Source organism: Gymnoscopelus braueri (assembly GCF_963280865.1).
Source record: "Gymnoscopelus braueri genome assembly, chromosome: 1".
Lineage (NCBI taxonomy): Eukaryota > Metazoa > Chordata > Actinopteri > Myctophiformes > Myctophidae > Gymnoscopelus > Gymnoscopelus braueri.
Window position 1 is genome coordinate 30,557,970 of NC_137603.1, and position 13,839 is coordinate 30,571,808.

The 13,839-nt window shown below is 43.9% G+C and overlaps 1 protein-coding gene across 1 annotated transcript in view; it reads left to right on the forward strand.

The window, feature by feature from the left end:
• cd276 (CD276 molecule) overlaps window positions 1–13,839 on the forward strand; it is a 199,916-nt gene that overhangs the window by 41,048 nt on the left and 145,029 nt on the right. The window contains exons 3-4 of the mRNA XM_080437751.1: window positions 5,219–5,581; window positions 11,765–12,061. Of these exons, the coding sequence (XP_080293877.1) occupies window positions 5,219–5,581; window positions 11,765–12,061 (660 nt within the window). The remainder of the gene's footprint in view (window positions 1–5,218; window positions 5,582–11,764; window positions 12,062–13,839) is intronic.

The following is a 13,839-nucleotide window of genomic DNA, read 5'->3' on the forward strand; positions in this document are numbered from 1 at the left end:
GAGGAGAGGCGAGACGAGACAGCAGGCCCGGCTGTGGGGATTTACGCGCTGCACTTTGGGTTTATGGGCCCCGGCGACGTTTGAGTGCTTGCGAGACAGAGCCGGGGCACTTTCACAGCCCCACGTTTGAAATAAACTCATTACAGGCTGCTGCACTAGTCTGGCCCCTCGTCCCCCCCGTCCCACCAAAACCATCACCGCGCGCGGCACTTGGTAGCGGACGGACGGCCGCGCGACTGATATTTTCGGGTCTCTCCCTAGCTCCCTATTCTCCGTCAAGATGGCTCGACCCCCTGCCGGGGCGCCTGATGGAGGGGAAAGGTCCTTCTTCCACGCGCTACGTCCTACCGGGGAAACTCCCCCCTGTCAGGTGATAAGAAGCGGCTTGCTAGCTCCTCATGCATTGAAGGAGGCATGAGCTCAGTTCTGGGCTCTCCGTAGGCTGGCAGAGGGAGAGTAGCGCCCAGGATTACATAGGCAATTGGCACTGGGTGAAAAAATGGGTTACAAAATCGTGGGATAAAAAATTTGAATTAGTTGGCCCCTCATCACCTGGCTGTCTGTACCAGTGGTTCTCAAACTGTTTTGATCATACTACAGCATCGCACAAAAGCATCAAAAGTAGCAGCTCCACAAGCTTGAAACGTCGCGCTAGGCGTCGCGTTGTGAGCTTGTCGATCTGCTACTTTTGCTATTTTTGAATTTGAATCCTGAAAACAGTTTTGGACACTTGAGGTTTCCGCCCGACATAGACGAGTCACGACATGTATTTTGCCACGGATATTTGCGTGAGCCTGTAGATAGGCTATTTTTTGAATAGCCAAAGTATAAAATAGGGTTAAAGTGTCTGTTTTATACATATTTTAAATATGTATAAATTTATCTTTTGGTTGTCATCAAGAATAGTAAATAATTTATATATTCTCGATTTTCCAAAAGTTTCATTGTGACGTGTTGTGAGCTTGTATTGTAGATCAGCTATTTTCACTATTCGGTGTACGAGAAGTATAGGGCTGTGTGTGTGTGTGTGTGTGTGTGTGTGTGTGTGTGTGTGTGTGTGTGTGTGTGTGTGTGTGTGTGTGTGTGTGTGTGTGTGTGTGTGTGTGTGTGTGTGTGTGTGTGTGTGTGTGTGTGTGTGTGTGTGTGTGTGTGTGTGTGTGTGTGTGTGTGTGTGTGCGTGCGTGCGTGCGATTGTGCGCATTTGCACGTGTGGGCTGCCACAGTTTGTGTCAGATGTAAGAAGGATGGGGGCTCCAAGGAAAGAAAGGCTGGGAAACGCTGAGTCAGACAGTAGGTGGGGGTGATCAGAGCAGCTGCATGGTGCTGTCTGACAGGCTGACAGGCTGACATGCGTGGCTTGTTGGTAAACAGATTCCTGAGCTGCACTAGCATTGACATCTCACCTCTATTCCACCAGTTGCAGACAGGCTAAGTGCCTGTCTGCGTATTGACGCACGCGCCCACAAATACAACAAATATGCAGTCTAATGTAAGCAGTAAGCACTAGTGCGCACACACACACACACACACACACACACAAAGACAGACACACAGACAGACTGTAGCGAGCATTGATATTCGACTCAGGCCTGCTTTCTAGACAGCTCAGCCACTATCTGAATCTGAGGCAGTGGGCTCGCTATGTTCTGACACTGTTACCACAACCTTTAGCATTTAAAGGTAATATTGCATTAGACCTAGCTCTGGTCCATAGCGTTAGAAGGAGTTCTCCTCTTCGCTATGTGACTTTTTTGGCCATTGCGCGCATGCATACCCCCGGTAGCGCAGCCTCTCGACTGTAGTAAAAATTAAAAATACACTTTCGCTACTCACCAAAACAAAGACAGTTTTGAGATGTTGAGCCTACTTAGTAAGCCTACTTTCCTTAGTGGGAACACTCTGAGCCGCTCTAGTATGATCACGTAGGGTATTAATTTACCCAAAAACGCCCAACAGCAACAAATAATAATAATAATAACAATAAAACATGCTTCTCGATCATACGATTAATTTAAAAAATGTGTTTGATAGAATAATCACTAAGAAAATAATGTATAGTTGCAGCCGTAGGTGTTTAGACAGCATTATGCTGTACTTCCACTTTCACCCCCAGCTTGCAGTTGCACTGTGAGGCAACAGGGGGCAGTGTGCCTACAGATGACTACATTGGGGGGGAGGGGGGTGATGTAATGTGGTCTCTTGTGAGGAAGGACTGGCTGCATTGGTGCGTCTACGAAAATAGCTTCTGCCTTGACTTAGCAAATAGCCGTCCGTGAATTAGGCCTTCAGATGAAAGACTTGTTTGTTGTTAATGGGAAAAGCAATTATTGCACCACCGCAGCAATGGAGGTGCAATAATTTGCTCCCTGCGACGTTAATCAAACCCATTTCACTGCCATTGTTTGCTGTACTGTGTGTGATAGACAGGCAGCGCTCAAGAACAGGAAGGGGGGGGGGGCATGTGGTGGTCCTTCATATTTATTTATTTTACTTTTGTTAATTAATTAATTATTTGGGGGGTGGGGGTGTTACCATTATGATTAGAACAGTGATTGCCTTTTGAACTTTAATGATGATGAGTATGTTATGCATTAGACCACGGACCCCCCCCCCCCCATTTGATACCTTTTTTTTTTTGGTCTCATGGGACCCCCAATCTACACTGAAAACCATTAGCTCTCAAACATTTTCATGCCACGGACCCCCAAAAGGACCCCCAAATGTATTTGGCCGCAGACCCCCCCCCCATCTGTAAATGGTTTGTGCCAGGGACGCACAGAAGAGAAGATTTATGTTAAAAAAAATCTAAATGATTCAAAAGTTTCCAAACATTTCCGTGGTGTCGCTCGCCGAGCTGATCTTCAAGGTAACAACGCTGTTGTTGTCTTTGTTGTATATCGTCGCTGTCGGGCAGAAACCTCTTATCTCCACATTCAAACTTTTAGTATTTTTTGACTTTTTCTTTTTTTTGTGTAACTTTTTGTACTTTTTGACTTTTTTCGTAAATTAACCCCCTACTTGATCATACTACAGCGTCACACAAAAGAATCAAAAGCAGCAGATCCACAAGCTCGATTTGAGCTTGTAGATCTTCTACTTTTGCTATTATTTTATTTAGCATGCACACACACAATGAAAGTGAAGAGGCTTTCATTCCAATTACAATGTGATGATTGCTTTGATCTCATGTGAAGATACTGTATGTAAAGCATACAGGTGTTCTTGTTCTGTTTCAGTATTTTCCCAGGAGGCAAAGTTATCTAAAGCAGAGGTTCTCAAACTTTTTCAAGTCAAGGACCCCCAAATTTAAATAATATTTGGCTGCTGACCCCCATCTGAAAAAAAAAAGAAAATGTTGTGCCAGGGACCCCATAACAGAATATCTGTGTTAAAAGATGGGAAATGTATTCCATTTTTATTTTCAATATTTCATAAAACATTTCAAAAATAAATGTACAAGATCACCATTTAGAGCCCACTCAATGAACTTTGAGGGTCCCTGGACTCCACTTTGAGAACACAGCATACTCTTGTACAGTATACTGTGTACAAGCAAAGTGCATCCTTCTGCTGCAGTCAGCTTACATTATTAACCCATTATTAACCACCTGAGGCCGATTCTACAAAATGTCTTCTAAATCCTGACTGTTTTTTGAAAAAACATATGTTACTATGTCAGTGGTTCTCAATCTTTTTCAGGTCAAGGACCCAAAATGTATATGTATTTGGCCGCGGACCCCCATCTCAAAATATTTTGTTCCAGGGACCCCCAGAAGCAAAGATTTGAGTTACAAATGTTTGCTTTAAAAATATAATATATTCAAAGATTTGCACAAATGTTTACGATTTCTCAAAAATAGCAGATCTACAAGCTCATAGCGCGGCACTCGGTGCCGCGCTATGAGCTTGTAGATCTGCTATTTTTGAATTGCCAAAGTGTAAAATAATGCTTTTTAAGTCAAATCTAACATTGACACAGATGCTTCTCCCGGTCTTAAAGGGTTAAAAAAAACTGTATGAAATCCCTCATTATTTGTCAAGTACATTTGAATTTGAGTGGACCTCTCTAGTTAAGTACATTTGAGCACAGCCCACACTGATACAATTAGTACTGTAACACTGATTCTTGTTGACAGGGTTTTTTTTTTTTATTATTTCTTTTTTACCAGACTTGAGCCAAATACCAATACTTTACTCCCAGAGGGGTGGTGGATGTTTTGAAACACAGCTCAATGCTCAGCTCAATTTTTCATCTTCTACGGGTGACCACTTACTGTATTCTGATTATCTATTATACTTGCCCTGATTCAGACTTCAGTTAGTTTAGAATAAACAAACTATTCTGATATTTTAGGATCAACATCTTCTGGTTGCTTAAATGACTGGTATTGGTCGTGATTTGCAACTAGTCTTTTCTTCACTGACATTTCTAACGTCTACATTTAGGGGTGCAACCGTTTATCAAACAATGAATTTTAAGTGATTAACCAAAAAATATAATCAATAATTTTTTATAATGATCGATTAATAACCAATCCCTATTTTGGGCATGCCATTATTGTCAAAAATCTTCAAACTATTTTTTTTTCTATATGTAATGAAAATAGCAGATCTAAAAGCTCACAATGCGTTGTGACACGCTGCAATTTCTGCATTTTTTCCTTGGCACTGTTGTGTGACATTGATTGATTGATTGAATACTTTATTAGTCAGAAATACAATCAGCACGGTGGTACAGTCAGACATTAAGGCTAAAAGGATAACGCAAAAAACTAAGGATTAAATGATTTAATTAAATTGAAGGGATAGTTCATCCCCAAAATGACTTTTTCTTTCTCCTAGTGATTAGTCACCCCGTGGAGACTTGAATTCATGGTTATTTTTTAGTTTTTGTCGCATTCCTAAGCCAATAATTTGATAACTGGCAGCGGTTCCGGTAGGAGACACAAAGAGTCTCCTTTGTATCTCCTACCGGAACCGCTGCCTACCGGTCCGCTGGTCATCAAATTATTGGCTTAGGAATGCGACAAAAACAAAAAAAAATCCATGAATTCAAGTCTCCATGGGGTGACTAATCGATAGAGTGAACTATCTCACTAAGTGGTTAATCAATTCATTTGATATACGCTTCACGGTTATTCGATGCATCGAAAAAGCAATCAATACGATCACAGCTCCTAATTCTCTCTCTGCCTTTCCCCCCTCCCCCCTCTCCCAGCTGCCATGATGGACGTGCACGTCCCCGACCTGCCAGTGGTGGCGCTGTACGGCAGGGACACCACCCTCAACTGCTCCTTCAGCGGCCTCTCCGGCCCCTCCGTCAACCTCTCGGAGCTGAGCGTCTTCTGGCAGCTGACGGACACCAAGCGCAGCGTCTACGGCTTCCGGGAGGGCCAGGACCAGCTGGCCGACCAGGCCGCCCGCTTCGCCAACCGCACCGCCCTGTTCCCGCCGCGGCTGGGCGCGGGCAACGCCTCGCTCCTCCTGCGCCGGGTGGAGGTGGCGGACGAGGGCAGCTACACCTGTTTCGTCAGCGTGCTGCAGAACTACAGCAGCGCCTCCCTGCTGCTGCTGGTGGCAGGTACGAGTACTACACCCGCCTGACTGACACCCGTTATCGTTGCTGCTGTCGTCGGGCAGAAACCTCTTATCTCCTTATTTTAAACTTTTTTTGTAAATCAACGCCCTACTTGATCATACTACAGTGTCACACAAAAGTATCAAAAGTAATGCTTTGCGCCGTGTTTCAAGCTTGCAGATCTGCTGCTTTCGATACTTTTTGCATTTGAATCCTGGCCCGGACCACTGCCTTAGCGGTCCAGGCACCTAGGCTCCAAAGTAGCCTGACAGTGCGTCGTGGGTTCGAGTCCCGATCCCGGCGGCCTTCGCTGCATGTCACTCCCCATCTCTCTCCCCATTTCCATTTTTTTTTATAATTTCACACTGAATTATGAACCTCCCCTCCAAGTCTTGTAACTCTAGCCCTTACGGTTTTTGAGGAAAAAAATACTTGAATTTGAGTTTTTTCATTTGCCCATTAAAGTGGATGGGGAAATTTAATGCACTAATAAATCAATATCAATTAAACTATACAACCTATCTCTTAGCAAAGTACAAGCCCTGCATTGCCGGTGAAGCCGGTCATTTTGACATGTGGCACGAAATTGTGGGAGGAGTAGCACAGCAAAATAAAGTTTATCTAGTATAAAGTTTATCTATAACAATAGTCTGGTTGCCCTGTTAGGGCAACCACACTAAATAAGAGTCTGCACACCATATCATGCTCCAAAAGTTTTTAAATGTGTTTTCTTCCACCATTCCAGCCTGGGTGGCTCTCTCCCTCAGACACCTGGGCTCCAAACATCACGTACGATAGTTGGAAGAAAATCAATTTTCAAACTTTTGTAGTCTATTTTTCTTCCCTTCACCTGGCACTTTAGAGTGGATGTGCGTGCTTGTTTGCTTGTCAATATTCATAAAGCCCAGTGACTTAATCCATTTAGACCGGGGACGCATCTGTGCCATTTTAAGATTTCTTTGGCTATTCAAAAATAGCAGATATACAAGCTTGTAGATCTGATGTTTTTGAAAAATAGTGATTTTCTTTTGCAAATCTTTTGAATATATATATTTTTAAGTGAACATTTTTAACTCTGTTGCAACGAGATGGGGGTCCACGGCCAGATACATAAAAAAAAAAAAACAGTTAGGATTTAGAAGATATTGGTAGAATCCCCAGAAGCAAAGATTTGAGTTACAAATGTTTGCTTTGAAAAATATATATATTCAAAGATTTGCGCACATTTTCACTTTTTTTTTTTTTTTTTTTTTCAAAAATAGCAGATATTATACAAGCTCATAGCGCGGCACCGAGTGCCGCGCTATGAGCTTGTATATCTGCTATTTTTGAAAAAAAAACTTGAAAATGTGAAATTGTGAGCAAATCGTTTGAATAGCCAAATAAATCTAAAAATGACACAGATTCTTTCCCGGTGTAAATGGGTTAAAAGAAGTGAGATTTGTAGCAGGCATTGCAAGTTGTCTGCACAGTGGCGGCGGTGGCTCAGGGAGGTAAGAGTGGCCGTCTTGGAATTGAAAGTTTTTTTTTTATTTTTTAGTTTGTTTGTTCCAGATACGTATGTGGTGCATATAAAAACTGAATGCTGCTTCTCTTTTTATTTATTTTTCAATCACTTCTGTCCGAAAAAAAAGCATATCTGACTCCCCCTGGGGAATATTCAAACAAATCTAATAATAAAAAGATTTTGAAAAGAACAAAGGAGTTCCTGTGACCGTCGGCACAAACTGGAAGAAAAAATGGAAGGCGGCGAGCGGCATCGCCACGACCTCTATTGGCGTATTGCTTTGTTGTAAAGGCTTGCACATACACAGGAGGGAAAAGAGCACGCTCCTCTTACCTTGCTATATGAAAAACTCAATCCCGAACGGTAATACATCATCCATGGAACGGCACTGTGGTTATTGTAAACAAGATCCTAGAAGGTGTGTGTGTGTGTGTGTGTGTGTGTTATCACGTGGTTTAGCATGGGACTCAGTCAATAAGAATCAAGGACTGTCTGGGACTATACGTTTTAGGAATTACAATACTTACAGTACCTCTGAAATGTAGTCGAGTAGAAATATAAACTATTGAAACTATAGAAATACTCATTTAAAGTATAAGCGCCTGGAAATTGTCCTTAAAGGGATAGTTCACCCAAAAAACAACAACAAGCGCAGCGTCTATCGATTAGTCACCCCATGGAGACTTGAATTCATGGATATTTTTTCGTTTTTGTCGCATTCCTAAGCCAATAATTTGATGACCGTCCGTCAGTGGTCTCCTTTTTGTCTCCTACCGGAACCGCTGCCTACCGGTCTGCTGGTCAAATTATTGGCTTATGAATGTGACAAAAACATGTCCATGAATTCAAGTCTCCATGGGGTGACTAATCGATAGAAAAAAGCATTTTTTTGGGGTGAACTATCCCTTAAGTACAGTGCTTGAGTAAATGTACTTTCCACCGCTGGAGGGTGGAGGTTGGTGGTGGGAGAGAGAGAGAGAGGGCAAGGCAGGCGAGGTGGCGAGAGAGCAGCAGCGTGCCGAGCTTTTTGCTAGATTATGGCCGGCGAGGGAGAAGTGGAAGTGTTTGACATGATTCCCATTAAATTGTTAATTATATTTAGGGAGCTTAGCATAGCGGCACGGCTTAACCCATTCGAGCCGGGAACGCATCTGTGTCATTCTTTGGCTATTTAAAAAAAATAGCAGATCTACAAGCTCATAGCGCGGCACCGAGTGCCGCACTATGAGCTTGTAGATCTGCTATTTTTGAAAAAATCTTGAAAATATGTGCAAATCTTTGAATATATATATATTTTTAAAGCGAACATTTTTAAATCAAATATTTGCTTCTGGGGGATTCTACAAATGTCTTCTAAATCATTTTTTTTTAAACATTATGTTCTTATAATAATATCAGTGGTTCTCAAACTTTTTCATGTCAAGGACCATCAAGAATGATTATGTATTTGGCCGTGGACCCCCATCTCAAAATATTTTGTTCCAGGGACCCTCAGATGTTCAAAGTTTTTTATTTTTATTATTATTTTCAAAAAATAGCAGATCTACAAGCTGCCGCACTATGAGCTTGTATATCTGCACTTTTTTTGAATAGCCAAGAAATCTTAAAATGACACATACAGTATGCATTCCCGGTCTGAAAGGGTTAAGATCCCACAGACTGCATCATCATCTGCTGCACATCCTGATGCTCTGCTTCCCCTCTCTCTAAACCCCCTGCTCCCCAGACACTCTGCTACGCCAGCCTGTTCCCTACCTCTCCTGGAGCAGGGCCCACTGCTTTTTCCATAGTAGAATTGTTTAGACTGGATGCTATTAAGGTTCTTGGTTTACCTGGGACCCTATAGTTTCTTGAGGCACAACGCTCAAACTTTTTCATGTCAATGACCCGACCCCCACCCCTCCTCCATTTGTATTGCATTGTATCGTTTGCATTATTATGTATTACTGATGAATTGAGTACAATGGACCACAATGGAAACAAGCTCCCTTGTGTATTTTTTATGTTATTATTTTAGCTTAACCTTTGACTGTACTACCTACAATAGTGATGGCCAACCGTTAACCGTTAAGAAATTGGTGGTTAATACTAACAGTTAATGGTTAACCGTTAAAAAAGAAAAGAAAGATGTAAAACAAAAAAAGCTTTGGCCTTGATGCTATCTTAGAATAGATGTAGACCTATTTGACAGTGCAGAAACATAATTGCCTCCCTTGATGCATTAACGAGTGTCAACGAGCATCAGCTGGACACAGACACATATCTCCCCTCTGCAGTGCTCTAAACTGAAAGTGACTGGAGTCTGTCTCATTTCTCTCCAAAAGCCCTTGAATATGATGGAATATGAACATGATATGACTGTGATTATGGTCAGCTCACATTTCATAGCACACACACACCATACCTGTAACTTGTACTGACTTGTTCGCAGCCAAACGGCTGTTAAGTGGTCAGATGTGTGGGCCGCGTGCATTTCCAGAGCATGCTTGTTTTAATGATCAATTAATAGATTGCGTTCCGGCTTAGATCAATGGAACTAACGTAGTCGTTTAAAAAACGTTTTTTTTAAATATCGTCTCTGTCGGGTGGAAACGTCATATGTCCAAAACTCTTACTTTTCAAGATTCAAATAAAAAAAATAGCAAAAGCAGCAGATATACAAGCTCAAAACTTGAGCTTGTGGATCTGCTACTTTTGATGCTTCTGTGAATCTGTGTGACACTGTTGTAGTATGTGTTAATTTACGAAAGAACGCAAAAAGAGATTGGAGGTTTCTGCCGTTATTATGCTGTTATTAAAAATTTTCTTGCCGTTTTGACAATTATTTGGGGGCCTACTTGCAATATCACGGCCCACCAGTGGGCCCCGGGCCACAGGTTGGGAAATACACCACTGAGCCGCTCCTTACTGCCCCCTGTAGGCTGGAAGGAGACATGGGGGGTAGTGGATGTGGATGTGGATGTGGGTGCATGATTGAGGAGAAATTGTCCGGATTCAAGATGCAGTTCAGACTTTAGCATATATAGACAGAAACCTTGTATCTCCATTTTTCAACTTTGTATGTTTTTTTCGTTAATTAATGCCTTTCACGATCATACAAGTTTTGAGCTTGTCGATCTGCTACTTTTGCCATTTCTGAATTTAAATCTTGAAAAGTAACAGTTTTGGATTTATGAGGTTTCCTCCCGCTGTTCATTCTGATGGTATTTTTGAAATTTCTTTAAAGTGGAAGTGTTTTAAGTGGGTTTTATTTAGTTAAAGTGAAAGTGTTTAAGTGGGTTTTAAGTGGGGTTTATAAATATTGAACCAAATAAAAGTATTAACAAGTAGCTAAATAATAAATGCATTGGATCCATTGGAATATCCATTTTCATTGGACATACAAGGTTTCCACCCGACAGAGATGAGATTGGGGTGGAGGTGAGAAGTCATCCTCTCCCTGGAGGTGAACCTACTTGCATGGAAGTGGTGGAGAGAGGCTGCGTTATTCCCACAACCAATCGCAGCACGGCTTTGGGTTTGCCTGAGCTGCTTTTGCGTTAATGTGGCACACACACTAACAGTGGTGGAAAGTAACTAAGTACATTTACTCAAGTACTGTACTTAAGTATCATTTTGAGGTACTTTTACTTTACTTGAGAAATGTCACATTTTTCAATACTTTATACATGAGTACTTTGACTTTTGGGACGTATTATGTTGGTGCCAATACGTTTGTACTTTTGCTCAAGTAAAATTTTTAGTATAGGACTTTTACTTGTATCAGTACTTTTTGTGGTATTGATACTTTTACTTAAGTACAAAAGCGGAGTACTTCTTCCACCACACACGCGCACGCACGCACGCACGCACGCACGCACGCACGCACGCACGCACGCACGTACGCACGCACGCACAAACACTACACACTAACTTCCCCCAGCTCTGTGTTTGATGGACAGGCGGGTTTCCATTGAGGCTGGCCTTTCATTTTCTCCGAGCGCAGCAGGAAAGGAAGTCTGCGACGTTAACAGCAGAATGCCCGGCTAAAAATACCCCATCTATAAATCTAATGCATAAAATGGATCCAATTTGTCACCGTTAGAGACATTGTTTTCCCTCTTCTCCCCCAGCGAAAGAGGAGAGAATGTCTTTCATTAACACCCCCTAATGCACATCCATCTTCTCCAAATATCTAACAGTGTTATTAAACATGGAAATATGGCACGGGACGGGAACAAAGATTAAAAGAGAAAATGACATCAAAGGACATCTGAGTTTTAAAGACACACTCACTGTTGTTCTGAACGAACAGGCACGGAGCCTCCAGACTTAGGAAACAGGTCCTGAGTAGGCTATGTACTTGGACCGCTTTTTTCTCCCATCTACACCAAAAATAGCCGATCTGCAAGCTCATGGCGCGTTGTACGAACCTTACTCGTGAGCCACAGTTAAATTCACGCCTCCAACGCGCGTGAGCTTATAGATAGGCTATTTCCCCAAAAGATCTTGACATTTTTGAAAAAGTTTGAATATTTCTTTTAAACGTTTTGACTACACAAATCTTGTACAGGGGGTCCCTGCCATCAAATAGTTTCAGATGAATAGTACCCATAGCCAAATGCATATCAATTTGGGGGTCATTGGCACGATAACGTTTGAGAAGCACTGACCTACAATAACCGTCCTTCCTTACACAGCCCCCTACACCAAGCCGGTGGTGACGCTGGACCCGGCGTCGAACCTGCGTCCCGGCGACGAGGTGGCGCTGACGTGCGTGTCGTACGGCGGCTTCCCCGAGGCGGACGTGCTGTGGCAGGACGGGGCGGGGCGCAACCTGACGGACAACGTCACCACCTCCCTGGTGGCCAACGAGGACGGCCTGTTCAGCGTGCACAGCGTGCTGACGGTGGCGCTGGAGCCCAACAGCACGTACAGCTGTCGACTGACCAATCCGCTGCTCGGGGAGGAGGGGCTAGCCTCTGTCACCATCACAGGTAGGGGCGTGTCTCTCTCTCTCTCTCTCTCTCTCTCTCTCTCTCTCTCTCTTTCTTGTTTATGCTCCGAGCGAGATACTGTATCGAGTGTATGCACGCTGCATCACTCCGTTTGTGTGTGTGTGTATACGCGTACGTTTATAAGTGACGTGTGTGTGTGTGTGTGTGTGTGTGTGTGGGTGTGTGGGTGTGTGTGTGTGTGTGTGTGTGTGTGCGTGTGCGTGATTGTGGACGGCGCCGCCCAGTGTGTGCATGTCCGTTTAAGTGGCGCATGTGTGACTGCCGCGCTGTGCCGCCCTGTTGTAATCAGTTGCAGGTTTGTGTTGTAATCAGTGGCAGGTGTTCATGCTACATACATGCATACATACAGACAGACAGACACACTGAGTCACGTGTAGAAACGCTTTGCACCGCCAAAAAAAAAAAAAAAAATGATGTGTTTAGTTATATCTCAAATCTGCCGCCATGAATCCAAAGGCAAATTTCCACACGTGGAAAAAATTGTTCCCACTCAATTCTATTCTATTCCATTCCATTCCATTCCATTCCATTCTATTGTGCTATCCTCATTTGAACACCTCTTGTCTACTAGCCCTGCTGCTCCCCACATATATATTCTCATCATGTATTTAACAGCCTGCTCCCCCCAGTGATCCCTGTAACTGGTTATCCGCGCTGTTTTTTGAAGGAAGCCTTCTAAAATGGTTAGAAAAGCCACCCCCACCCATCCCCCATCACCCCGTCACCCCCATCACCCACCCACCACCACCACCGCCTCCCACACACGGCCTGCCCGCCCGCCCGCCTGCCAATCGGTCCATCCAGTTTCCAGACAGCCCAGTCATTTCCCAGCCCAGTGGAGCAGCACTCTCTGACCTCTGTCTCGACCTCCTTCCCTCCCTCAACACTGACGGACTTCCACTATAGTTCCAGCTCCTCCAGCCCACAGAGCAGAGCAGGGCCAGGCCGTGGGCCCGGGGCCATGGGGGGGAGGGCCAGGCAGGGGCCGGGGTGGGCCGGGGGAGGCAGGGGCCACCCCTGCTTTATCCCATTAAGACCGGGAACGCATCTGTGTGTAACCACTTTAACCATTATTTTATACTTTGGCTTCTTTGAAAAAATAGCAGATCTACAAGCTCATAGCGCGGCACAGAGTGCCGCGCTATGAGCTTGTAGATCTGCTATTTTAGAAAAATCGTGAAAATGTGTGCAAATCATTGAATATGTATTTTTATCAAAGCGAACATTTTTAACTCAAATCTTTGCTTCTGCGGGGGTCCCTGGAACAACATATTTTGAGATGGGGGTCCGCGGCCAAATACATATAATTCTGGGGGGTCCTTGACATGAAAAAAAGTGTGAGAACCACTGATAATAGCAGCATACGTTTTTTCAAAAATAATTTAGAAGACATTTGTAGATGCGTTGCCGGATGGAGTGGGTTATTTATGAGGCATTTCACACAGCGCTGCTCCCATTAGAGGCCAGGCAGCCTTGGCCCCTGCCAGGAGCAACGCAGGCGCTGCCCGCCCCGCACCACACTTAACATTATGTACAGCAGAGAGGTGACCAGGGGGACATGGTGGGGAAGAGGGGGAGGGGGGTGGGGTCACGGCGCGAGGGCGTGGCTGGCCCGTGGCAAAGCAAGCCTCCTGGGCAAGGGGGAGGGAAAGTAACTACCGGTACTCAAGTGCTGTACTTAAATACAATTTTGATTCACTACATCCTGGGTTGCAGCAGCAGCCTCCGAGAAGAGAGACACAAGTAGGACATGTTTA